Below are 27,511 nucleotides of genomic sequence, written 5' to 3'. Positions count from 1 at the left end.
TCTTTTTTTTTTCAGCTAAAGTAAGAAGTACAGAGTTGCAGATTTCCAGTGTGAAGTTTGAAGATATTGGAGGCAATGATGCAACATTAAAAGTTAGTGCCAATTGAGAAATGCCATTACATGAAATGGGTATATTGTTAAACATCTATACAAGCCTACCTGTTTGTACTTTAAATTAAAAAGTTACTTTATGTATAGAGGTGTTCTGCTTACATGCAAGTCTGTGTACAACCTACATGCCTGGTGCCCTCAGAGGCTGGAAGGGGTTGCTAGATTCAGACAGTTACAGATAGTTGTGAGCTACCATGTAGGTGCTGGGAAAGGAACCCAGGTCCTCTTCAAGAGCAGCCAGTGTTCTTAACCACTGGCCCTTCTTTCCAGCACTTTTGGTTCTTAATGTGAAGTAAGTATAGAAAAGACTGGGAAGGTGAGATTGGCAAACATGATCCTTAGGGTTCCAAAGAGAAATGAAGTTTCCTGTCTTCATATTTTTTAGTTCCAGTGTATGTGGAGTAAGTACATGCTTTATAAGTTGCACTGATGATAGTGCACTGACAGCGCTGATGATAGTGGCTACAGGTTTTTAGTGTCTCCTCTGTTACAGTCACTAAGTTAATTACTTTTCATGGTATTTTATGAGATAGATATTTCCAGCATAGGAAATAGAAGCATGTCGATACTGAAGTTATTTGCAGGTATACTAAAAGCTGGGATTCAAGCTCAAGTTCCAGCCTAAAGTGTGTTCTAACTGCTATATTTTGGTGTTCCAAAAAGGGGACATTTCATTCTGCTTTGACTTTCTTTCTTGGGCTGAGGAAGACATCTTTTTTGTTTAATCCTTGACAGGAAGTCTGCAAGATGCTCATACACATGCGCCACCCAGAAGTGTACCAGCACCTTGGTGTCGTGCCCCCTCGCGGCGTTCTCCTGCATGGGCCACCAGGCTGTGGGAAGACATTACTTGCACATGCAATAGCTGGGGTAAGGCTACTCGGTGCTGGGCTTTGATTTTTGTTGTTTGCTTTTACCTTTGGTCAATTTCAACTTCAGTTAAACCTGTTATCTCCTTAGAAAGCAAGTTTGACCAGTAAGAAATATCCCTTCCTTCTCCTCTCTCTTTCTTCCTCCCCCATCATCATCCTTCCGTCTTTTGTTGTTGTTTTGAGACAGGGTTTCTTACTGAGCCTGGATCTTAAGTGATTTAACTAGAATGTGTAGCCAGCAAATTCCAGGGATCATCCTTTACCCTGCTCATTCTGGGGTTGCAGACGGGGAGCACCACTGGCTGGCTTACATCAGTGCTGTAGTCCAAACTCTGGTTCTCATGCTGCAAGCACTTTACAGACTGAGCCTTCCCTAGCCCCAACTTTCCTTTGTTTACCTTTTTCATGCTGCTACTTATGCTGGGTTTTTATTTTTAATTTTTAATGAATGCAGTTATTGTGTCTGACAAAAATTGGGTGAGGAGCAAAACATAACTGTAAAAACTCTAAACACTTAGTTTACATTTTATTTACTTTTCTTCCCCTTTATCCTAGTCGTTCTTAAAATCGGCAAAATAGGAAAATACTATTTTTTTTTTCTTGGAGCTAAATTAATTTAAAATTTCAATTGTTATAATGCCCTATTTAAATAGTTTTAAAAGGTCACTTAGGCATGCATGGCAGTATACACTTGAAATTCCAGGTGGGAAATTCATGTGCTTAAGGCAGGATTGCAAGTTTAAAGCTAGCCTAGGCTTAAACTTTGTATAGTGTAATTCACTGTGTTGTCAGATACGCATGTTTCTAAAACTTCTCAAATGCAGTGTATCTAATGCAATATATCAACCCCACCCACCCCTGCACTCGCAAAAAGAGATTTCTTTTGCAAAATAAAAAGCTAGCACTCCCAACTTTGTCCTATCAAGTTTTTCAGAATCTTATTTCATGATACAGTATAACATAGTTCAAGGAACTTCAGTTAGCAGAACAAGTATATTCTAGTCATTCATAGAGCAAGCGCTCAGTTTTTAAAGTGAACTTGCTTTGTTATTTTAAAAATAAATTTATTTTATGGCCACTGCATAGCAGACCTCAGGACCTGTTTGCATATATGTGTTTGAGTAAAGCCTTAGGTTTCGTTAAAGAAAGGGTCTCACCCTGTTAACCCACACAGCATTGAACTCAGAGTCTCCCAAGTGCTAAACATTACAGGTGGAATGCATTGCAATTACTGGTTAGATCTATAGACTTTTTTGTTTTTTGGTTTTGTTTTTCATTTGTTTGCTTATTTGAGATAGCATTTCTCTGGCTGTCCTGGAATTCACTCTGTAGACCAGGCTGGCCTCAAACTCAGAGATCTACCAGCCTCTCCCTTCTGAGTGCTGGGATCAAAGGTACACGCTACAACCACCACCCAGCTGACTTTTTGTTTTGTTTTGTTTTGTGAATATTTTGCCTGCATGTATGTCTATGCACCATGTGTGTGTCTGGTGTCCATGGAAGGCAGGAGAGGGCATGGCATCCCCTGGAGCTGGAGTTACAGATAGTTGTAAATTGCCATGTGGGTAATCTTAGCTGCTGAGCCATTTGTCCATACTTTTTAAGTAGCATTTACCATTGGGCCCATACAGAGAAATCAGGAAATTTAGGAAGTCAGGAAATTGTGGAGGCTGGAAAGATGGCTCAGTGGGTAAAGGTGCTTTCCACCATTCTTGATGTTCCTATGTTGAAACCAGAAAGAAACAAGGTAGAAGCAGAGAACCAACTTTTACAAGCTGTCCTCTGACCTCCACTGTGCACAGTGGCCCACACATGCGTGTGCGTGTGCATGAATGGGCACACACTAACTGAAAACCCATTTTGACGGGAGAGACTGTAGAAGGAAAACGTAGGGAAGTTAAATGTTGTTTAATGTTCGGTCATTCTTTTCTGTATTTGTACACAGGAACTCGACCTGCCGATTTTGAAAGTGGCTGCTCCAGAGATTGTGTCAGGAGTTTCTGGAGAGTCTGAGCAAAAGCTCAGAGATTTATTTGACCAAGCTGTGGTGAGTCAGCTCTTGCCTATGACAACTCGTCACATGCTGCAGTTTTCAGTAGAGACTGCGTTTCTGGTGCTGGTATTTTTTATCCCACTCACTGACCTTCCTTTTGTAAAAATTTAAAGTGGATTGAATGATACAGCCTCTTGGGTAAGTAATCTGTTTCATATGAAACAAACCTAAGGTAATTAGTGACACACTTTGAGCTGTTGTACCCAGGAGTTAAAAATGTTCAAAACATACTGACCTTAAGATAGTTTATTCACTTTGTTTCTCCAGCTTATGTTTACTAAACAACTTGAAAACAATATAATAGTTAATCATATTTAGGGTTATGCACACACTGTGAAACTCAAGGACAGAATCCAGCATGGTGGCACATGACTCTAATTCCAGGGCTCAGGGAGGCGTTGGCAGGCAGATTGCTGTGAGCTGGAGGTCTACAGGGCACCCACGGCTGCTAAATAAAAACCAAAAACAACCAAAAAAAAAAAAAAAAAAAAACAAAAACCCCAACCCTCAAGGACAAATGCTGTTTATATGATTAGAAGTGTGAGAAGAAAATTCTTATCAGAGAGAGATTAAACCTAACTACAGTTTCTGTATTAAAGTTTAGAAGAGGATATGTGGATCTTGTTCAAGTTCTATCTTCAGCACAGTATGGTGGGTAAATGCCTGTATTCTCATAGAGAAATGTTGTAGTAAATTAAAATTGAGTATTGGACTATATAAGGTTTATATTAGCCCTAAGATTATCGTGGCAGTATTATTTAACCTGCTGTCACAAATAACAAGATACAGATACCTGTTAGATTTATAATTGCCTTATTTACCTTAGGCTGGGCAGATATTTCACTTACACTGTCTCAATATCTTCACCATCTATCTCCCAGTCCCCATCCAATGCCATCCGCTTTAATCCTCAACTGAACTATCTTTCATCCATAATTCCATGGTACTTGCTTATATTCCTCATCTGGGTCTTTTCACACTATTACTGGAGTTCTTTCTCCTTGGCTCGTGTGGTTTTTTTTTTTTTTTTTTCCTCCACCCTAACTTATTGTGGCATCCTCCTTCCTCCTCTCTTTCATTCTCAGGTGATTCTCTCTGTCTTCTCCAAGCCCAGGAACCTTAGCTACACCTACCCCTTTCTGCCTGCCCAGGTATAGGCTGTTTAATTAGCCAGTCAGGTAGGTTTACACAACATGTTTAGATGTACCCAGATCTTGAGGGCTAGTAACATGTCTCAGACCAACCTTCAACAAGAAAGATGAAAACCAATTCAGTGTCTTCACATAACATTAGGGAAGAGACCTATCCATCTACTCTGTCTCCTAGTAACCTGGAATGCTAACAGCACCCAGTTCTCATGGGGCTTTGAGTGTTTAAATCAGAAGATGCATTTATTTTCAGATGGTGTGTTGCTATTTTGTCTGGCCTGGCCTTAAATTCCTGGCCAACCAGCCTTAAATTCCTGGCCAGCCAGCCTTCCAACCTCAGCCTCCCAAGTGCTGTGATACAGGGATGCACCACAAGGCCCAGTTGAAAGTGTTCTTAAAAAACCTTTAATTATGTGTAGTACATAGCAAGAGTCTTGTAAATCATGACATGTGCATTTTAGCAGACATGAATCACCTCTGTAACTAAAACTAACATGATGAAAAGTTTTAATGTTTCTTTCCCCACCTACCCCTTTCAGACAGGGTCTTATGTAACCGAGTGTGGTCTCAAACTCCTTATGTAGCTGAGGTTGACTTTGAACTTCTGATCCTTTTATTTCCACTCAAGTGTTGAAATTACAGTTGTGTGCTACCACACTGGATTTAATTTTATGTCTTTATTTGTAGCTAAAGCATATAGTGTCTCATAAACAGACCATTGTAACTACCAGAAGCTGATATGAAATTAGGAGAGAAATGTATTTTAGCAGCAATAATAATAAGTAATTATATATATTTGTACTAATAAATACTTAGTATAAATTATAAGAGCAATTCATTAATTTTTGAAAGAGTCTTACTGTGTAGTCCTTGCTAGCCTAGAACACATTGTACAGATCAGGCTGGCCTGAGCTTAACAGAACCTGCCTCTGTCTTACTCTGTTGTGTCATTATGTCTAGCAAAAAAGATGGGAAGAAGTAGAGGCTGGCTGCTAAGTTTGTTACACAGACTGGCATGTTGTGTAACAGTCATCACCACCCACCTCTAGAGCTTATTCTTCTTCCCCAGGTGAAGCTGTAGCTGGTACACAGGAACTCCCCATTCCACCCTCTCCCTGTCTCTAGCATCCACTATCCACTACTTTATGCCTTGGAGAATTTGGCTGTAGTAAGTGGCTGATCTTTATTTTGAACATTCTGTCTAAACTCTAGTGTCTAGTTTATTTTTATGTATAAAAAAATAACGATCTGGGGGCTAGAGAGATAGATCAGTGGTTAAGGGCACTTACTGCTCTTGTAGAGACCTGGATTTGGTTCCTAGCACTCACATGGTGGTTCACAACCATCTATAGCTCCAGTTCTAGAGCATTTTATATAATCATTTTGCCTATGCTGGCACCAGGGGGTCCATGTGGTACAAAAACATGTATACAGACAAAACACTGAAATACTAAAAATATTTTTTTAAGTAACATGAATTTTAAAAACTTGAGCAACAACAACAACAAAACACCCAAAACGTTCTGATCATGAGTTAACTGAAAGATTTAAATGTCTTATCCTTGCTAGGATGTCCCTGAAGTCTTGATCTCTCTAAGTGCCAGAATTCTTAGCATGTACCTCTATGCTTAGTTTCAGTCTTTTAAATTTGCTGCTTATATTCTTAGCATACAAATGTGTGACTTACGGAAGCATTTCAGATTATTTCACAAACCATGATATGTCCTGTTCTTTATGTCTCCTGGTTCTCTTAGGACACAACAGTGAGAAGCATTAATGTGAACTGCCTTCTTTATGGTTATTTTGCTGATTGATCCTTGAGCTTAAAATTCTATGACTACATGAACACTGTGCCAGTATAATTATTTTATAGTTATATTGCTGTGGTATTTTTATTTCTAGTCAAGTGCACCCTGTGTTGTTTTTATTGATGAAATTGATGCTATTACTCCTAAACGAGAAGTTGCTTCCAAAGACATGGAACGAAGAATTGTAGCTCAGCTTCTAACATGCATGGATGGTAAATAACCAGATCATTTTTAAGATAATATGTTTCTTAATGTAAAAGTCATACATGTGTGGATGAACCACTTAAATAGTGAATCTCGTAAAACAGGATCTTTTTTTTTAAAGTGATTTACTTATTTTTTTTTTTCTTTTTTTGTATTTTATGTACATTGGTATTCTGCCTGCTTGTATGTGTGTGTGAGGGTGTTAGATCTTCTGGAACTGGAGTTACAGTTTATGAGCTGCCATGTGGGTGCTGGGAATTGAACCCGGGTTCTTTGGAAGAGCAGCCAGTGCTCTTAACTGCTGAGCCAACTCTCCAGCCCCCAAAACAGGATCTTTTTTTGATGTTGTTTTGTTTTTTTCCAGACAGGGTTTTTCTGTGGTAGCCTTGGCTGCCCTGGAACTCACCCTGTAGACCAGGCTGGTCTTGAACTCACGGATATCTTCCTGCCTCTGATGTCTGAGCGCAGGGATTAAAGGCATGTATCACCACATCTGGCTCAGGATCTTTCTTTTGTAAAAGATTTTCCATTCATTTCAAATTGTATTATGCTCTGTTTGTGTATGTATGCATTTATGTGGGTGCACATGTGTGTGCCAGGAGTGTGTAAGAGAAGGGAGTGTGTCTGAGAAGGGAGACCAGAGGTCAATCTCAGATACAATTCTTTAGTAGTCATCATTGGTCAAATTGGTTTGGTGCTCACCAAATGGGCTAGACTAGCTGGCCAGTGAGCACCAGGGGTCTGCCTGTCTCCGGCTCCCCAGCACTGAGATTACAAGCATGCCACATTAAATGCATTTTTTTTTTTTTAACATGAGTTCTGAGGCTTGAACTCAGAACTTCATGCTTGCATACCAAGCAATTTTCTACCTGAGCTGGCTCCCCAACTCTGTGTAAGTAAATTCGCCTATACTAGTATATTGGTTTGCTTTTGCTGTTTATTTTCAGGGTTGCATAGTACCTACTTTGTCCCTTAAGAAATGTTGAAAATTTAATGAATTTATTTACTCTGAAAAAGTATTTTTATGGGGATGGAGAGCACTAGTTGTTCTTCCAAAGGCCCTGAGTTTAATTCCCAGCAACCACATGGTGGCTCACAACCATATATAATGAGATCTGGTGCCCTCTTCTGGCATGTAGGCACACATGCAGGCAGAATACTGTATAAATAATATATAAATTATTTATTTTTTTTTTTAAATCTTTTAGCCTGCTGTGACATCAGGTACCTTTAATCCTGGCACTTGGGAGGCAGAGGTAGACAAGTCTCTGAGTTTGAGGGCAGCCTGGCCTATATAATGAGTTCTAGACCAGCCAGAGCTATAAAAGTGAATCCTTGTCTATATCCCCCTTTCCTCCACATATTTTAAGTATGTGGGGCAGTGATTGTGTATGTGACTGCAATACCTGTGGATGCTGTAAGAGCTCTCACAGATACAGGTGATTTTCAGCCTTTAGGCCTGGCTGTTTGATACAAAACTAGGGTCTTATGTAAGAATATGAGCTCTTAACGGCTCTGTTTACCTCTTTAACTGTTAATAATATTCTTTAAACTTACTATGCAGATTTAACATTTAACATTTCCATTATATGGAAACATTTCTACCAATATTTCCATATAGAGTTTGAGGCCAACCTGGGCTGTATAGTGAGTTACAGGCCAGCCTATATGTCATGAAAACAAACAAAAGCAAGAAAAGGAAGAAATAACATGTTTTGGTGTCATATGCCTGTAATCTATTATCCAGACACGGTCTGGGGACAGGATAATTGCTGTGAGTTGTAGCTAGGCTGGTTTACATAGTGAATTTCAGGCCTAGTCTAGTCTGCAGAGTGAGACCCTGTCTTAAAACAAAAAAAGAAAGTTAATTTGAAATATTACATAACATCATATGTATTGCAAGTTTCTCTGGTGCCCAGTTGTAAATTACTTGTATTTTACTTCTTGTGCAGACACAGGGCTTGAACCTGTGTCCTGGTGTGTGTTCTATAAGCTTTCTGTTATAGATTACACCCTAGTGCCCGAAACTGTTTTGTTTTCGTCTCAATTTTTTCTACCATGTTTTTGTGGCCTATATTCTGAGAAAAGCTTTTCACAGATTCTTGCTAATCAGATATTTACAATGTACATAGAATTTGAATATCATGTTATTTCCAGTGAGGCAGTATAACAGACTCTTTTATATAATTCTGGTTCAACTGACAGAACACTTATGAAAGATAAAACTGACAATATTTGTGAAAGATAAAGTTTAAACTCTGTATCCTGTTCATTCCTAAAAATCTATCTCTAAAGTAAGCCAGAGCAGCTTAGACTGTTCTGTCTGCTCTTCTGGTTTCCCCTGTGCTTGTGGGGCAGCATTGCCGTCTTCCCCAGGCTCCCTGGGCTGCTCACATTGTCTGGGTGTGCCTTGCATGTGCCACATATGTGCTGTTATTCATGCTGCTGCTCATGTAGAACTTGGCTAACTTTTACCTTTGCGTATGGAAACCGTACTTGCCCTGCAGGCTTTCCTGAAGTGTCTGGTTCTATGGTGCCTCCATCACTGTCTCCCTTGATCTATTACAGTGCTTAGTTTATGCTGATTGCTATTAAACTTCTTTAAACTCGTCTTACACCATGTTTCCTTACTTATATGCTTTATATTCCTCAGTAGATTGTGAATTGCTGGTAAGAAAGGCAGTCTTTATCCTCACACTTTTTATCTATTAGACAATGTTTATAAATGTGTATATGTCAAAGTACACAAGTTTTTTTTCATAAAGATTTGTCTAGATATTGTTGTCTTCCTATGAAAGACAATCCTGATGAGACCTGATAGGCTAGGGTCAGATAGAAGGGGAGGAGGACCTCCCCTGTCAGTTGACTGGAGAAGGGGGTGGTAGGAGATGGGAGAGGGAGGGAGGGAAGGATTGGGAAGGGACGAGGATGGGGGGCTGTAGCTGGGATACAAAGTGAATAAATTGTAATGAAAAAATGATTTAAAAAAATTGTTGTCTTCAAATTCCGGATGTCTTATTCTCTACTCTTTTTTGTCTGGTTCTTACTAGATCTGAATAATGTGGCAGCTACAGCTCGAGTCCTAGTTGTTGGAGCTACTAACCGACCAGACTCATTGGACCCTGCTTTGAGACGTGCAGGAAGGTTTGATCGAGAAATATGCCTGGGCATCCCAGATGAAGCATCCAGAGAAAGGTATATTCTTATAGAGTCATGTGGTTTGCATACTGAGCTGAATAGCATGTTTTGAAAATAAGTGATATGAGATACCATGTAGTTCATGTTCATTCTCTCCCCTGTGTCTTACCTGTCTTGCTCTCTTTCATTGTTCTTTTTCTTTTTACTTTTTTTGGTGTTGGGCTTGTACTAAGGACCTCAAATGTGTTGCCAAACAACCTACCACTGAGCTATATTTCCAGGCTCTTCCCCCTGTCTCTTTAAAATTGACTTGGAAATGAAAAAAATAAGACAATGTTTAACAAAACAACTCACTCATTTGTTTTAGGTTGTTGAGTAGTGATAATCATTGTGTTTTCTTGATTGTTGTGTGTGTTTTAGTTGGCTTACCAGCTAAGTGTCTGTACCTACGGAGTGGTGTAGTGCCGTGTAGTGCATACGCTAGGTATGTCTGAGTACCATTGCACTAGTACCCAAGGCCATATAGCTCATGAAAAGATGCTAGTGAACGCTACCTGATGGTTGGTATAGAAAGAGCAAAAATAGCTGTACACGAAGAGCCAAAATAACCAGTACGTCTTTTTTTTTTTTTTTTTTTTTTTTTAAAGAAGCACCCTTGAGGCCGTGTGCAGTGGTGCATGCCTGTAATCCTTGTGCTTGGGGAGGCAGAGGCAGGCACATTTCTGTGAGTTCAAGGCCAGCCTGGTCTACACAGCAAGTCCAGACAGCCAGAATTGTTACACAGAGAAACCCTGTCTTGAAAAACAAACAACAAAAGATTGTTTTTACTGTTTATGAGTGTTTTGCCTTCATATATGTCTGTGCACCACATTCATGCTTGATACCCATGGAGATACGAAATATCTGGAAAGTGCAGTTACAGAAGGCAGTTGTGAGCTGCCAGTGGGTACTCGAATCAGATGCAGGTCTTCTGCAAGAGCAGCAAGTGCTTTAAATCACTGAGCCATCTCTTAACACACAACCCTCAACCCTGCCTTTTTGCTTTATAAGAAATTTCCATCATACATGAAAGGAAACCTGTTTTAATTGGTTATTTTTTATATAAATTTTTTTGAGAATTTCATGCATGCATACAGTGTGTTTTGATCATATTCACTGAGCCCTACTCTGAGCCCTATCCTTGCATGTATACATCCCCACTACTCTATTCCCTCCCAGCTTCAAGTCTGCCTGTCTATTTTCCTCCCTCCCTCCCTCCCTCCCCTTCTGTTCAATAACCTAGAGCCTGTGCTAAGGTTTGGGACCATTTACTAGACAGGGTCAGCCTACCACTTAACCTTAAAAGAAAAATAACTCTTCCTCCTCCCAGAACCTATCATTTGTCAGTCTTCAAGAGCAGGAGATCATGACTTCTTTTCCCCTTCATTGTTACAAAACACCTGAGAATTTTGTGCCCTAAATTTTGTGCCAATTTACTTTATCTTTACTTGTCATTTCTGCGAATTAACAGTTTAGAAAGATCTGAGTTGAGCCAAGTATTTCTTCCGTAGCTGAAGCAAGAGTATGGTTGTGGGTTTATACATCCATGCTTGTGTACATACATACATACATACATACATACATACATACATACATACATACATACATACATGTGTATTAGATCTGTCTTAACAGTATCTTATCATTTCCCTTTCCTTTCTCTTGTCTAACTTAGGACTTGAAGTGGCCAGATGCTTACATGACATCTTAGGGATTCAGTAAGAGACTTTCAGGAAATAGGCCTGGCCAGCATTGCTTTTTAAACCTAGCTTTAGAAGTCACAACATATTAATATCATTATACAAGATGGTTTTGTTACTGAAGTCGGCCCAAATTCAAAGAAAAGATACACCAAATCTTCCCAGTAAGAGAAGGGTTATGCATCTTTGGACATATTTTAAAACCATTGTAGTGATGGAACTTCATGTGTTTATTACCCAGTGTCAACAATTACCAAACAGTTTCAGCCTTTCTGGATTGCCAAAAAGAACTCTGTTCTTTTGATGTAACCTTAATAGCTTTGGATAGTTTTTCCTACTATGTATCCTGGCTAGTTTTATTTATGTGAACTTGATACAAGCTAGTCATTTGAAAGGAAGGAGCCTCAATTGAGAAAATGCCTTCATAAGATCCAACTGTAAGGTTTCTTAAAAAAAAAAAAAAAAAAAAAATTAGTGATTGGGAGAGTGTCCAGCCATGGCGGATAGTGCCATCCCTGGGTTGGTGGTTCTTTCTCTATAAGAAAACTGGCTGAGCAAGCCTATGAAAAACAAGCCAGTAAGCAGTACCCCTTCAGTAAATAAATGGTTAAGAATATATAAATAATTGGGAGGAGGTAGGCAGATAATCTGTAAATTCAAGCCTACTTCTAGGCCAGCGAGGGCTACATAGTGAGACCCTGTCTCCAAATACACACAGACAAGAATTGCAAATAATTATTGTAGATATAGCACCATTAATACTATTAAAATGCTGCCAGTGATGTCTTTTTCTTTCTAAAGAGTGTAGTTTGAGGAATAATTTGTAAAAATTATTAGTGTAGTTTGAGAAAAGTGTAGTTTGATTAAGGAATAATTGTATAATGACAAAACTTACATATCGTCTCAGACCAAATAGCCAGGGCCAAAGTCCGCAGCACTGAGCTGCCCATGTATCCTCCCTATCATGTGAAGAGAATGACACTGCTTCTGTGGTTTTCTTCCTGAGTCTAGACATGAGAAAACCCCAGACAATATCAGACAAACCCCAGTTGGGAGCATCTTGTAAAACACTGGACCAATCCTAGCATGAAATGGGTTGGGGTATACAGAGTTCTCTGTGCTGACTTTGCTAGAACTAAAGTTGTTCTAAAAAAAAAAAAATATATATATATATATATATATATATATATATATATATTTTTTTTTTTTTTTTAAAGCTGGGACAAGGTGGTTGTACACCTTTAATCCTAGCATTTGGGAGGCAGAGTCAGGTGGATTTCTGAGCTCAAGGACAGCCGGGCCTATGTAGAAAGACTTGCTCTCAAAAAAAAAAAAAGTATTTTTTTAGAGCATTAGTCAAAAATGGTCGGAAAGTGGTGGTTGCCTATAATCCCAGCACCTAGGAGGTGACAGTTGGAGAGTTAAATGTTTAAGGCTAGCCTGAGCTATATAATATGTATGGGACTAGCCTGGATAATATGAAATCCTGTCTCCAAAAACAACAAAACCTGAACCTTTTAAAGCTCATCCTATTACTTACCAATGAATTGTTTAGACTTGGACTGTTAATTCTGAGAACTTCTAATAGTAGTTTGTTTTGTTTGTTTGTTTTTTAGTTTTTCGAGACAGAGTTTCTCTCTGTATCCTTGGCTGTCCTGGACTTGCTTTGTAGACCAGGCTGGCCTTGAACTCACAGAGATCTGCCTGCCTCTGTCTCCGTGAGTGCTGGGGTTTGTACTGACATGGAAAGATCCAAATTGGATAACCTTTCTTTTTGCTAGTGAAATATGCATACACTAGGATCCCCAAAATATGTTTCCTTGACAATTCTCTGCAAGTATGAGCACCTCTTTCTATATAATTTACCTTGAAGCCTACATGCTTAGGAAATGGTAGTACCTTAAAGACCTTTTAAAAATAAAGTCTAACACCATTTGGATGCCATCTTAAAAAAATGAAAAGCATAGATTAGAAGCTAGATGTGATGTTATGTATGTGTAGTCTCTTATACTCAGGAAACTGAGACGGAAAAATCACTTGAACTAAGGACAAAGAATTCACCAGGGCAACATGAGAAGACCGTCATCTTTTAAAATAAGCAACATTGATGTATACTGTATTGCCAGTTTGGCATAATGATGTGTTTTACATGTACGGTATAGGGTCTGAACAACTGGAAATGGTGTAAATTGGAACAGAACTATGCTAATATAAGATGATGTTAGCTGATCCTGGTGGCACACATCTGTAATCTTAGTACTTGGGAGGTAGAGGCAGGAAGATCGAGAGTTCAAGGCCATCCTCTACTACATACAGAGTTTGAGACCACTTTGAGCTGCGTGACCCTGCCTCAAAATTTAAATCCCTGATATGTTGGATGTTAGACATATCAAGATAAATACCATTATGAAACCTCTATTTTCTATAATGAATTATGTGCTTGTAAAAAATAACTTTTATACCTGGACATGATGGAACATGGCTTTAATTCCAGTTTTTGGGTGGCAGAAGCAGTCTGAGTTCAGCCTCTTCTGTATATCAAGTTGTGGGACAGCAAGGGCTACACCCTAAGACCGTTTTTAAAGAGGAAAAAGACAACTTTTGGTGCTCAATAGAATATGGTTTGAATGTGGCAGTTTCTCTTTGTGATAAGTGCATATTTTATTTGCTCTGCAAGTATCCCCAAAGCTGTTTGCTCTACAGTATTGCAAAACACTTAAACTTGGATTTAGAAAACCAAACAACTGTTTATAATCATTTTAGTGCATAGGATAGTTCCCAGTAAACAGATACTTAGCATAAGCTTTTCCGTAATAAAGTTGGGTATGTAGTAATGATTATGTATTTATTGAATGAATGACTTATTTCATCTTAAATAGCATTCATTATACTGTATTAGGAATTAATATAGTATAACCTTTCACGTAAACATAGGTACGAATTTATTTGCTTTTACTGTTTGTCTAGGAGTCTGAATTTCTTTTCTTTCTTTCTTTCTTTTTTTTTTTTGGTTTTGAGACAGGGTTTTGCTCTTTAGCCTTGTCTGTCCTGTACTTGCTTTGTAGACCAGGCTGGTCTTGAACCTGTTGCAGTCCGACTGCCTCTGCTTCTGTGGATGCTGGGATTACAGGTGTGCGCCACTGTACCCTGCTAGTCTGAATTTCTTTTTTAGTCTGAACTGTCTTTTCTGCAGAATTCTCCAGACGTTGTGCCGAAAACTGAGACTTCCAGAAACGTTTAATTTTTGTCACCTAGCACACCTAACGCCAGGCTTTGTTGGTGCCGATCTGATGGCACTTTGCCGAGAGGCAGCTATGTGTGCAGTCAATAGGGTCTTGATGACACAACAAGAACAGCAGAAGAAAAATGCTGAGATTGAAGGTTCGCCCTCTGAAGGAGACCAGGAGAAAAGGCTGGGAGCTGAGCCCACTTCTGAAACACAGGTGCTCTTCTTTCTCTTGCTTTCTGCTCATGCCGTGTCAGTATGATTGAGAATTAGTCCTTTACAGAAAACACTTGCAGCCCCTGCTAGGCCATTGGCATTTAGTGACACTTATGGTTAAATTGGCAAGTCATATCTCGTTGTAACATGTAACATACAGCATTATGTAATTTAGGTAGGTGGCTTCTGGAAGTTATGTGAAGAAAATAGTATTTTTCTCATTTTGTTTTGAAAGACAGTAAGTTTAACATGCTATGACTTTCCCAGGTCTCCCTTCTCTGCTGTGCTAAGCAGGTACTCAAATCCAGTCTTCTGTTTTTAAACCAGTTGTTTTCCCTTATTTGAAACCATCATTATCTATCATTGTAACCATCATTATGTTAACCATGATAAACTCTTTTTTTTATATAGCATTGTACACAATTTAGGATTTTAATTTCATTTATTTGGAAGTAGGTTTTATTTTATTTTTTAATTTTTAATTTCAAAAAAATATTTATTATTTATACACTATTCTACCTGCACGTGTGCCTACAGACCAGAAGAGGGCACCAGATTTCCTTATAGATGGTCGTGAGCCACCATGTGGTTGCTGGGAATTGGACTCATGACCTTTGGAAGAACACCCAGTGCTCTTAACCAGTGAGCCATCTCTCCAGCCTTTATTTTTATTTTTTTAATTTGCAGTTCCAACTGACTTCAAGCTTGAAACAGTCATCCTGCTTCAGCTTCTAAACTATAGGCATGAGCTCTCATGGTGACAGTGCAGGATTATGACCTGATTTGATGACTGGTTGATTTTTAAAAATCAGTTTAGTAAAGCAGATTTTCTAATCTGTAAAAAATAAAATAGTTTCACAAAAATGTTAGAAATACTATGTTTCTCAATTTCCAGTTAGGTAACTATTTTTGTACATACACTGGAAAATGGTGCTGGATGCCTTCTATGGGATTTACCACATAATTCTACTAAGTAGAGCTATATTTGATTTCATTTTTCTTTTAGATTTTATTGTTTTTGTGTATTAGTGTTTTGCCTGCATGTGTAAATGTGCAAGCATGTGTGCTAGTGGAAGTCAGAAGAGAGCTTCTGATCCTCTGGGACTCGAGTTACGTACGGTTGTGAGCCACTTGTGGGTGCTGGGTGGGAAATTGATCCCAGGTCTGCCATGAGAGCAGCAAGTGCTGTTAACCACTGAGCCAATTCTCAGCGCTAGAGCTGTATTTTAAAACTTACTTTCTTCAATTTAACTTTTATATGAACTTAGCTAAACCTTGGGGCTTACATTAGTCCAGGTTCGTCTGTTATTAATAAATAATTATCACTAATGCTTCTAAGTGCTAGAAACAAAAATGAAAAGTCATGTTTTGCATTTAAATACCTTGATACAGTGTGACTTCAGGGAGAAATAAAAGCACAATAAGTATCAGAATTTCTCAAATAATACATTTACAAAGGTATTGGTTATTTGTTTCATTTTAATTTATTTTTATGTGTACTGATGTTTACATGTGTGTATGTCTGTGCACCACATGCGTGCCTGGCATCTGAGGAGGCTAGAAGAGGACATTGGATCCTTTGGAATAATAGTTACAGCCAGTTCTGAGTGGCCATGTGGGTGCTGAGGATCGCACTTGGGCTCTCCGGATTTGCAGCCCGTGTTTAGCCATCTCTCCAATCTGGGTGTGGTGGTTTCAATGGCAGCAGTTTGCCACATAGTCTTGCCTCCCTTGATAATCTGGCTGAGTCAAATACAGGTTTTTCTGTTTTAATCTTAGTACTAGTACTAACTTTCCTAGCACAAAGCACACAGAAAAAAAAATCAGTATCTGTCTATATGTATAGATGTTGGATATAGAATAAATAAAAGCTAAAACGGGCTAGAGAGATGGTTTACTGTTATGAGCACTGGCTGCTCTTCTAGAGGATCTGGGTTCAAATCCCAGTATCCACATGGCAACTCACCACTGTCTATAACTTCAGTCCTTGAAGACCAACACCCTCTTCTAGCCCCTACAGGTATCAGACTTTGACATTGTGCACACACATACATGTAGGCAGAACACCTCTCCCCATGAATTAATTAATTAAAAAAATTTTGCCAGGTGGTGATAGTGCATGTCTCTAATCTTAGCATTTGGGAGGCAGAGGCAGGTAGATTTCTGAAGTTGAAGGTCACTGTGGTCTACACATCCAGTTCCAGGACAGCCAGGGCTACCTAGAGAAACCCTGCCTTGGGGTGAGATGGGCGGGATAGGGTGGGATTTGTTTCTGTCCCTTAATGGTCTTCATAAAGCAAGAAATTTACCTTTGAAGTTCAAGATTCATTGAACTAGGAAGGTTGCCTTCTGTAGATTTGGTTGATAAAGCTTTAGAAAAACTTACTATGAGTATATAATTATAATGAATTATAGTTTTTGCCAGAATAACTTTGTCTTAAGTCAGCCTCTTTGTGAATATTTAGAAATGAAATGGAATTGATGAAATGGATATTGGCCGGCAGCCTACGTTTGTGTTATCTAACCCTAATTTAAGATTTAGCATCATATCAAATCAGTCTCTCTCCTCTTTCTTCCTCAATCTGACCATGCTGGCCTCAAACTTACATATTAGCTGAGGATGACTTTGAGTGGCATGGGCCATTAATACTGGCCTGGAAATTGCTTTTATATATCTTGACTTTAATTGATATATCCTTGTTTAACCAAATATATAATTTCCTTAGAATGGAATGAATATATCTTGTGTAAAGGAGGGATAAATTATTATTATAATACATAGTTCATTACGTTCACTATAACTTAGAGAATCTTGGAATACTTAAATTACATGTATTGCTTCACATTTTTTTCCTTTAATTGTTATCTTGAAGGATGAATTGCAGAGGCTGTTGGGGTTGCTAAGAGACCAAGATCCCCTCTCAGAGGAACAGATGCAAGGACTATGCATTGAATTAAATGATTTCATTGTTGCTCTAGCAGAAGTTCAGCCTTCTGCCAAAAGGGAAGGCTTTGTAACTGTCCCGAATGTTTCATGGGCCGATATTGGTGCCCTGGAAGATATTAGAGAAGAGCTCATAATGGCAATATTGGTAGGTATATCAGCTATCAGTGATACTGGCATTGGTCATGAGTTAATATCTAAAAGAAAATCTGTATATATATCTACCAGATTATATCATTGAGAAAAACATTTTAGACATTTATTTTTTATTTTATGTGTGTTAGTGTTTTGCCTGCATGTGTGTACGTGTGCCTTGTACATGCCTAGTATAGGCAAAGGTCTGAAAACATCAATCTTCTAGAACTAGAGTTATAGATTATTGAGAACCACGTCTTGTAGGTACTAGAAGATGAATCCAAGTTCTCTGCAAGAGTAATAAGTGCTCTTAACCATTGAACCATCTTTATAGCCCCCAAATACATCTATTGAATATATTAAAATATAGCTACTAAAATATAATAAAATATAGCTATATAAATATAGCTTTACTGAGATATAATTCAAATATTATAATAGGAAATTCAGTCTCAGTTTGTCGTTTTTTTTTTAAGTCAAACTGTCCTAACAGTAAGATGTCATTCTTTTGAGATGCTTCATACTCATTATTTTGGTTGTGTTTGGTTACTCCTGTAGTGAGTCCAAGAAAAACAAATTCAGGTTTCATTCAAGATCACTTCTTTGAAAACCACCTTCTTGGTCATATTCAAGAGGGTCAAGGCAGTTGACACCCATGAAACTTTGACACCCATGAAACTAACTTAGTTTAGTTTTCTGCTTACTGATTATTTTAATTGAATTATGGTCCATTTAAGAAGTGTGTGTTACCAATGTGAAAGCACACTCAAGATTCCAGAGAACAGGCACTTGTGGCATTTGACCGTGTGCCAGGTCTACTGCCTTGATTTCCTGGAGAAAGCTATTACCTTTCTAATTTAGTTCATAACTTAGAAATTTGGTTGAGTTTCTAAAACTTGATTTTAATATATTGAAATTTGCCTGGGGGAATAGCTCAGTGGGTAAAGCATTTACCATACAAAGGATATGAGTTTGTATCCCCAGAAGCCATGTTAAATCAGATACAGTAGTGAAAGTCTGTAACTACATCATAAGAGGCAGAGGCAGGAAGGGTCCCTGGAAACCTGGGACCTAGCCTGCTTGGTACACACAACAGAAAAAATAAAGAGACCCTGATTCAAAGAAGGTAGAAGGCAAGGACCAAAGATTGTCCTCTGACCCACGCAAACACTGGCACACACATTATAATGATAAAAAGAATGAAATAGTCTATCTTTTTGTCTAAAATATTCTCATAATTTACCTGTATGTATAAATTTCTTAAGAACAGTGAGTTTGGCTTCATGTGACAATACACACCTTTAGTCTTTGTTCTTAGGAGACAGAGGCAGGTGGGTCTTTGAACTTGAGGCCAGCCTGGTCTACATATTGAGATCGAGTCAAGCAAGACTATATAGTGTGACCCTGTCTCAAAAAAGAAAAAGAAAGAAGAAAAAAGAGAGCTTTTCCTGTTTATCACCATGCATCGTGGACCTGATATCTGAAGCAAGGGTCAGCAGACCACTGTCATTTTCAGGCCTGTGGTCAGGGTTGAGTATAAGAGATGAAGTACATTTGAAGATTTAGAGAACAATAATGAGGAGTCACTGTTAGCATTGTTTCTTCTAGGCACCGGTACGCAACCCAGACCAGTTCAGGACTCTTGGTTTGGGGACTCCAGCTGGCATCCTCCTAGCTGGTCCTCCTGGATGTGGAAAAACTCTGCTAGCAAAGGTAAGGTATAAGTTCTACTGCATGCATTGTATTTCTTGCCTTCAGTAGGATAATAAAGCTTTAAGTAACATGAAGTAAGCCTTGCATACTTTCTGCAAAGCTGATTTTAGCAAAATAGTTTTTTTATAGATTTTTTTTCAATAAAATTTTCTACCTCATTTGTCCTTAAGAAAAAAATTGTTTTAATTGGTTGTGTCACTATCATTCCTGTAAAAGAAGCAAGAAAAGGGTCCTGTCCTCTGAGGACAGAAAGCCTTATATGTCTCTCATAGTTAGGAAACATTTTATGAACCCACCATTCATTCTTGCTCAGGGGCCATTTGAATCTAGTACATAACTTTAGTTTGTAGCTGATCTTGTTTCTTGCTTTTTATTATAACTAGAGTATTTTTCACTATGTTCTTTACAGTATTAAAAGAAAACTTTCTGCAATAGAAAATATAAATTAGCAAAAGGGAAAAACATTTATAATCTACTACTGCTTTCTGCTACCACTGTTTAATTTTTATGCATATCAAGATATAATATATGCAAGATAATTTGTTAGTGAGCTTTTGTTATGATAAAATGCCTGAACAACTTAGGTGAAGGGACATTGTTTGTTTGGCTCATGATTTCTGAGATTTTAGTCTAGTATATCTGTTTCTGTGCTTATGGTAAGGGGGAACATCATGGAAAAAGGGTAACAAAGGAAAGTAGCTCACCTCATGGCAGCTGGGAAGCAGAGAGGAAGAACCAGGAAGAAAGTGGGACAAGATAAATCTTTCCAGAATGTGCCCCTGATGACTTACATTTTCAAGCATTCCACTACCTCTGAGTAATGAGATTAAATACCCTTCCCAACTCCCACCTCCAATCAGGATTTCTCTGTGTAGCCTTGGCTGTCCTGGAACCAAGCTGTCCTCATGCTCACAGAGATCCACCTGCCTCTCCCTCCCAGGTGCTGGGATTAAAGACAAGAGCCACCACAACCCCAGGAGATTGAATTATGAATGTAGCAATCAGTATCATTTAGTTCAAATCAAACTTAGGATCCTGTTAATTCCTAGAACCCTGTCAGGAGAAAGTTAAGCCTTTACCATACAAAGATTTGGAAAATGTCTCATATCTAAATCATAACAATAATACATGTAAATTTTTTAAAGATGTAAAATATTTTTTTAAAAATTATGTTAATTACAGGAAGTAGTGTCTTGTCCTGTGTTGTAGGTTGGCTTAGAACTCATGTAATGCAGGCTGACCTCAGACTCTTACAGATCATTTCTTAGCCTCCTAATGGCTGGGATTATAAATGTATTATTATACCTGGCTTCAAATAAAAGGTTTTAAACACACTTTTCTTGCTTAGCACTATTTCCTGAATACAGTGTTTTTGGAATTTAAGAAAAAATCATTTGTACCATATGTGTGCCTGGGGCCCAGGGATGTCAACGGAAAGCATCAGAAACCCTGGAACTAGCGTTACAGACGGTTCTATCCACTAGCAGGTCCTCTGGACAAACATCTAGTGCTTTTACCACTGAGTCGTTCTCTCCAGTCCCTGAACACACTATTTTTAATACCTTAGGCTGAAGAGATGGCCAGTGAGCAGTTTAAGGCACTTGTTACCAAACCTGATGGCCTGAATTCAATCCCAGCACCCACACTGATGAAGAAGGAACTGACTCATGCAGAAGAGTGCTATAAAGCACATGTCCCCCCTCCCGTATACACATGCACACACAAATAAGTAAATGTAATAAAAATGTAAGGATTTTTAGTGTCTGAGTTATATTTTACCATAGAGCTGTTTTGTAGTTTATGGTAATATGGATATGGTTGTGGAAGCTTATAGTCTCAGCACTTTGTAGCTAGAGGCAGGAGGATCAGGAGATTAAGGTTATCCTCTGCTACACAGTGAGTTTGAGGCCAGCCTAGGCCACATGAGGCCTTGACTCAAAAAAACCAACTGAGCAGACAAAAATTCGATTACATTACGTAATCTTGTATTCACTGGTAATTTTATTAGAATGTAGTCCTAAATCATTTTTCAGTGAATAGAGTGCATGTTTTTAAAGTATATCAAGGTGGCTTTCTAAAGGTTTGTACCATTAGTAAAGTGAGTATTCATCTCACAACTTAAATTCGTAATAGCCATTTAAAATTGTTTTTCTTTTTTTAGCTGGCCTGGAACTCATTGTGTAGACTCAACTGGCCTTGAGCTCTCAGAAGTGTGCCTGCTTCTGCCTCCCAGTTGCTGGGTTTAAAGGTGTATACATGGTACCATACCTGGTTTAAAAGTTCTTTAAATATTTGACAACCCAGTAAGTATAAAGGGTTTTTCCTATTTGTCTTATTTGTATCTTTTTGTTTCCTCTGGGTAGGCTGTGGCAAATGAGTCTGGACTGAATTTTATATCTGTCAAAGGCCCGGAATTATTAAATATGGTAAGTTGTGTGGCAGCAGTCATTATTTTAATTAAGATAAACCGTGATGATTCTTACAGGATTTGGTGCTCTCAGATCTTAGGACAGTTGTGACATTTTGACAAAATCTCTGGCGTAGAGTAGGAAGATTGAGCTTGCTATAACGGGGTTTGTAAATGCTTCTTGAATAAATCTGTTAACCTATGATCTTGAGTTTCTGTACCTCTAAACTGGAAATGATTTCTTACAGCTATTAACATTGAAATGTGTTTGTTCTATTTACCTATCAGAAATTTCAAATGTATTGTTGAACAGCCTGCAAAGTCTGAATTGTGTGTGTGTTCGAGTGCGTGTGTGCAGGTACACATGTGCATGGAGGTCGGGGTCTACCTGGGTGTTGTTCTTCAGGAGCTGTTCTCCTTGTGTTTTGAGACAAGTTCTCTTACTGGGCCCCAGGCTTGTGAGACTATACTGCTGCCTGCTGAACTCCAGGAACGTGCCCTTTCTGCCTCCCTAGTGCCCACCCTCTTCAGTGCGTGCTGGGAATGGAACTTGTTCTCATGCATGCATGGAAGCACATACCAGCTGAGCTGTCTTCCCGGCTCTTGGTTACTTCTCCTTTGCTGACCAGTACAGATGAGGAATGCTTAGTATGGAGAAGCTTTGTAACTGGACGGATTTGTCAGTTGGAATACCGTAGTAGTGTTGAGGTTTGAATTTGTGTTGTGTGGCTTGGTGATCTATATGTAAATAAGTAGAAGTGCTTTGGAAGAAAGAAATTACTAAATGCTGTGTCTTCTGCACTTACATCAAACCTAAGAGACTTGGGTTTTTGAGACAAGGTTTCTTTGTGTAGCCTTGGTTGTCCTGGACTCAATTTCTATAAATTCTATAAATTGGCTGGCCTTGAACTCAAGTGATCTGCCTAGCTCTGCCTCCCGGAGTACTTGCTGGGATTTCAGGTTTGTGCCACTGTGCCCCGTTGAGACCTTCTTTTTTTCCTGCCATCCGTACATAAAGCAGAAAGGGTATTCAGTATTTGTCATATACTTAAACAACAACAAAAAATAGGTTGCATTAATTTATATTCTTTTTATCCTGACAGAATAAGAGATCAAATCAGGTGTGTTCAGGATCTATACCTGACAAAAAAGCAGAAACAACATGAGGAAAAGATGTATTGTCACTGTTGTAGAAGGTTAGCACCATGATGGTAGAAACAGCTTGGTGGAATAGCTTTCATTTTAATCTATGAGGTGGTGCCCCTCACTTTTAGGTTGAGGCCTCAGACATCTTCAGCGGTGTGCCTTCCCTGTTCTCTAGGTGATTTTAAATCCAGTCACATTGACAATGGACATTAACATTATATTCATGCTACTGGTTCAGCGTTTTTTCTTTGGGTGCCAAGGATTGAATCTAGAGCTCTCAGGAAGCTCAGTGTGCTCTCTGATTAGCTACTCCCCATCTTTTTATTTATATTTTTCTAGAGTTGGGGATGAAAATCCCAGCACCCCCCCACCCCTTCTCTCATCTTTTCTGCTGTGTTTAGCTTTTCCTATTAAAGTTTATACTTTACTTTCTGTGGCCTTTTTATGTACCTTTGTACCTTCCTTATTTAATAATTGTTTAATTTCTAATGAAGGATATATTGTAAATGAACCTTCAAGGTAGTTGCTTGGTAGGCGATAAAGTTGTAGTTGAAGAGTCTTTATATCAAGTTAGAATTTAGATGCTGTTTAGAATAGGTGCTAATAGATACATTAAATTAAAGCAAGAGTAAAATATTTTGAAGACAGAATTTTTAAATTGGTATGAAATAGTTGGGAGAATATAAGAAGCTTTAGGAGTGCAGGGAATCTTATGAAAGAAGGGGGAGTTATTAAGATCTGGAGAGAACAGGAGCTCCACAAGGAGAGAAACAATACCAAAATATCTGGGTACAGGGGTCTTTTCTGAGACTGATATTCCAACCAAGGACCGTTCATGGGTATTACCTAGAACCCCTGTACAGATGTAGCCCATGGCAACTCAGTATCCAAGTGAGTGCCCTAGTAAGGGGAACAGGGACTGTCTCTGACATGAACTCAATGGCTGACATGAACTCTTTGACCACCACCCCCTGAGTGGGGAACAGCCTTGCCGGGCCACAGAGGAGGACAGTGCAGCCAGTCCTGATAAGACCTGATAAACTAAGGTCAGATGGAAGGGAAGGAGGACTTGGAAGGGGCATGAGAGGAGAAAAGGGAGGGAGGGTAGGATTGGGAGGGAATGAGGGAGGTGGCTACAGCTGGGATACAAAGTGAATACATCGTAAATATCTACAAAATAGTAGAGTGTGCGCGCCGGTGTGTGTGTGTACACAGATTTGTAAGTGTATGGGAAGGCCAGAGGTATTCCTTGGGTGTTATTCCTCACATTCTGTCTACATGGTTTTATTGAGACAAGGTCTCTGAGTGGACTGGAACTTGCCAATTGGTCTGTATTCGCTGATCAGCAAGCTCAAGGAGCCTCCATTATCCACCTCTCAGTGTTGAGATTATAAATTCTAGCCTCCTGGGGACTGAACTCTGGTCCTCATGCTTGCACAGCAGCTGTTTGTCTCCTAAACCCTGCTCTTACTTAATGTTAGTTATGGAAACTTTGTTTATTTTTTGTAAAGATGCCTGGGCCTTGTGTATGCTGGGCAAATACTGCTACTTGAGCAACACTCTTATCCCTATCAGGAAAAAAAAAAAAGCTATTTGTCTAGCTAAAAATCAAAACCTTGTCCTTACCTATAAATTGTTATTACTCAGTCCTAATATATGGCTACTTGTGGATTGTTATATTTTTTGACTGAACTTATTGTTTATATTTAAATTTAGATTTTAATATGGAGTATGCCTCTGATAGGTCTAGCACATTCACCCTGACTCCACTGTTGCTTTTAAAAAGCTTTTATAAAAAGCTTTTTTCTGTTTTACCAAGAATGTTTGTTATATAGGAGAGTAGGTATCAGTTGATTTGTGTGTGTTTTAAAATACTGTTGGATGTGTAACAATTACTCCAGGGTATTTTATTATGTAAGAAATAGGCAATTGGTTTTAGAATACAGTGGAATTAAGGGATTTTATATTCTACTTAATCTTCATTGTGTGAATAAAAACAGCTTATCTGATTAAATATGCAATTGGCTGTCTTTTTAAGACATGGCTTTGCTGTGTAGTCAAGTCCGGTGTGAAACTAGGGATGCTGTGTCAGCCTCCCAGATACTGAGATGATAGGAGTATGCCACCATATCCAGTGGAGTTAGCTATTTTTATAGCTCAAAGTGATTTAATATTAGTGGTTGCATATGGTTTAATATGATACTTTTAGAACTCTTGACACCTGTGTGACTTTCATTTTTAAGATATTTTTTAAGTTAGAATTACCACATTTGCTCCCTTCCCTTTCCTCTATCCAACCATTCCCATGAACCTCCCCCCCTGCTGCTCTCTATCAAACTCATGGCCTCTTTTTCTTTAAGTGTTGTTTAACATTCCTAAATATATAAATACATAGGATCTACATGATGTAAAACTGTTTTTACTATCTATTGCTGCTCAGCCCCAAGATTAAGCTGTCTCCCTTTTATCCACTTTCTATATATGTTTAGTATGTTGGTGAGAGTGAACGTGCTGTGCGACAGGTTTTTCAGCGAGCCAAGAACTCAGCACCCTGTGTGATATTTTTTGATGAAGTGGATGCTTTATGTCCTCGAAGATCAGATCGAGAAGTAAGTATCAAAGATTTTCTAGTTATGTATGAATGCATGTTTATAAAAATCTCACATTTGTGGAAAAAGTTAAAAAATTCTCCTGATTATACTTCTTGCAAATGCTGATACTAACACTGCATTATCTGTGTGTATCATTTTAGGATTCTTTCCATAAATATTTGTATAATTTAGACTTCTGCTTTATAATAAGTATGGATATATTATCTTAATGATTGTTTTATCTCTTCTGTAATATCCAACAGTCTAGCTATAGCAGAATTCACTTGATAATGCCTTGTTTTAGATATTTATATTTCCTTTTCTTTTTTCTTTTTATTTCCTCCCGAGACAGCCAGCTTCCTACCTCTCTCTCTCTCTCTCTCTCTATCTCTATCTCTATCTCTATCTCTATCTCTATCTCTATCTCTCCATCCATCCATCCATCCATCCATCCATCCATCCATCCATCTATGTAGTGTGGCCTTGGCTGTCCTGGAACTTGATGTATTGACCAAGCTGGTTTCAGAGATCCATCTTCCTCTGTTTTCCTCTAAGTATCGGGATTAAAGGCATGTGCCACCACCGCCTGGCTAGAACCTACTGGTTCTTAATATTATTGCGTCTGGATTTTGGGTCTGTTAATGTCTTAATTACTAGTGCTATGTCACCAGAGAGTGGGAATAAGGCTGTACAAATGAATCCTTCTAAAAGAGTCAACGGGTTAAAGCTGTGTCCATTCATAAATTTATATTGAAGAAAGGCAATTAATTGTAAAAGATCCATAGCAACAATCTCATTTCCTTCATTATCTATGTATTTTATTACCATGTTTTCATATCTCTGTATCCATGTACTTCTTGAAGCATTTTCTTGGGTATTGTCGTGAATAGGCATGCTTTGCACCGTTTGCTTCAAGTAAAAGATAAAGATCCTAACATATTCAATGTTCTCTTGTACATTGAAACATGTGGGACACTTGACATAATCAGAAATCTAGATTTCCATTGCCCAGATGGAGGTTTATGGTAGCTGTTGAATAATTCAGAAGCATAAGGTTTAGGTGTAAGGCTTATCTCTCCCTTATGCAGAAATGAGACCTTAGATAAATAACCTTGTCTAAGCTTCAATTTTCCCATCCTGGCTGTGACTACTAGTAGCTTTGCTAGGGAATCCGCTGATGATTGTGTTTTACACAATCTATAGTGAGTCTTTAAAAAGTAGTCATTGATGCCTGCCTGCCTGCCTGCCTGCCTTCCTTTCTTTCTTCACTCTTCACTTTCTCTTCCTTTCAGTGCTTCGTTTCTCTCTCTCATCTTTCTAAAATGACTCTTTTTGTAGCTCAAATTGACCCTATTCTCCTAGATTCAGGTGGTCTTCCTTCAGCCTCTGGTTCAAGCTACTGTTCAGTCACTGTAATCTTTCTTGGATAGAAGCTCTCATTCAAGTTAAATAAATGTATTCTATTGTGCAGATGAAAAATGGAGGTGGGAGGCTGCTTTCCTTATGTTAAAGATGATAGAACTAGACCTTTTTGTTTTTGTTTTTAAGACAGGTGCTAGTGTCCGTGTGGTTAATCAGCTGCTGACAGAGATGGATGGTTTGGAAACCCGTCAGCAAGTCTTTATTTTGGCTGCTACTAATAGGCCAGGTAAGAAAAGAGAACTTTACATGATGTGTTAATAAAGTGAAATAAAACCTTAAATAGCTCTTGTGTATGCTGCAGTAACTGGAAAAGATGACTCAGCAGTTAAGAATACTTGCTGCTCTCCCATAGGACCTGTGTTCAGTTCACAGCACCCACAAGGCAGCACACAGCTGTCTGTAACCCTGGTCCCAGGGAATCCACTGCAAGCATGTGGTGCACAGACATACTGGTAGGCAAAACACTATGCATATAAAATAATAATAAATCTTTTTTTCTTTAATTAAAAATATTTTCTGATTCTCATGGAATTGTTTTTCTTTATTGGTTTTTGTGCTGGTTGTTTTTGTTGTCAACATGGCACAACCTAGAGTCACCTGGGAAGATAGACCCACTTGAATAATTAGTTGCTCAGATA

General features: G+C 38.6%; 1 protein-coding gene across 1 annotated transcript in view; it reads left to right on the top strand.

Annotated features, from left to right (window-relative positions):
• The window catches only part of Nvl (nuclear VCP like), a 54,355-nt gene that overhangs the window by 15,187 nt on the left and 11,657 nt on the right, over positions 1-27,511 (top strand). Inside the window, exons 8-18 of the mRNA XM_055609306.1 lie at positions 16-92; positions 847-981; positions 2,929-3,030; positions 6,087-6,204; positions 9,247-9,391; positions 14,267-14,516; positions 17,389-17,607; positions 19,203-19,307; positions 21,671-21,733; positions 25,350-25,469; positions 27,000-27,099. Of these exons, the coding sequence (XP_055465281.1) occupies positions 16-92; positions 847-981; positions 2,929-3,030; positions 6,087-6,204; positions 9,247-9,391; positions 14,267-14,516; positions 17,389-17,607; positions 19,203-19,307; positions 21,671-21,733; positions 25,350-25,469; positions 27,000-27,099 (1,434 nt within the window). The remainder of the gene's footprint in view (positions 1-15; positions 93-846; positions 982-2,928; positions 3,031-6,086; positions 6,205-9,246; positions 9,392-14,266; positions 14,517-17,388; positions 17,608-19,202; positions 19,308-21,670; positions 21,734-25,349; positions 25,470-26,999; positions 27,100-27,511) is intronic.

This window comes from Psammomys obesus, unplaced genomic scaffold, assembly GCF_907164565.1.
Source record: "Psammomys obesus unplaced genomic scaffold, mPsaObe1.curated_primary_1811, whole genome shotgun sequence".
Classification (NCBI taxonomy): Eukaryota; Metazoa; Chordata; class Mammalia; order Rodentia; family Muridae; genus Psammomys; species Psammomys obesus.
The sequence above is the reverse complement of the archived record's forward strand: the minus strand, read 5'-3'. Positions and strand labels throughout refer to the sequence as shown.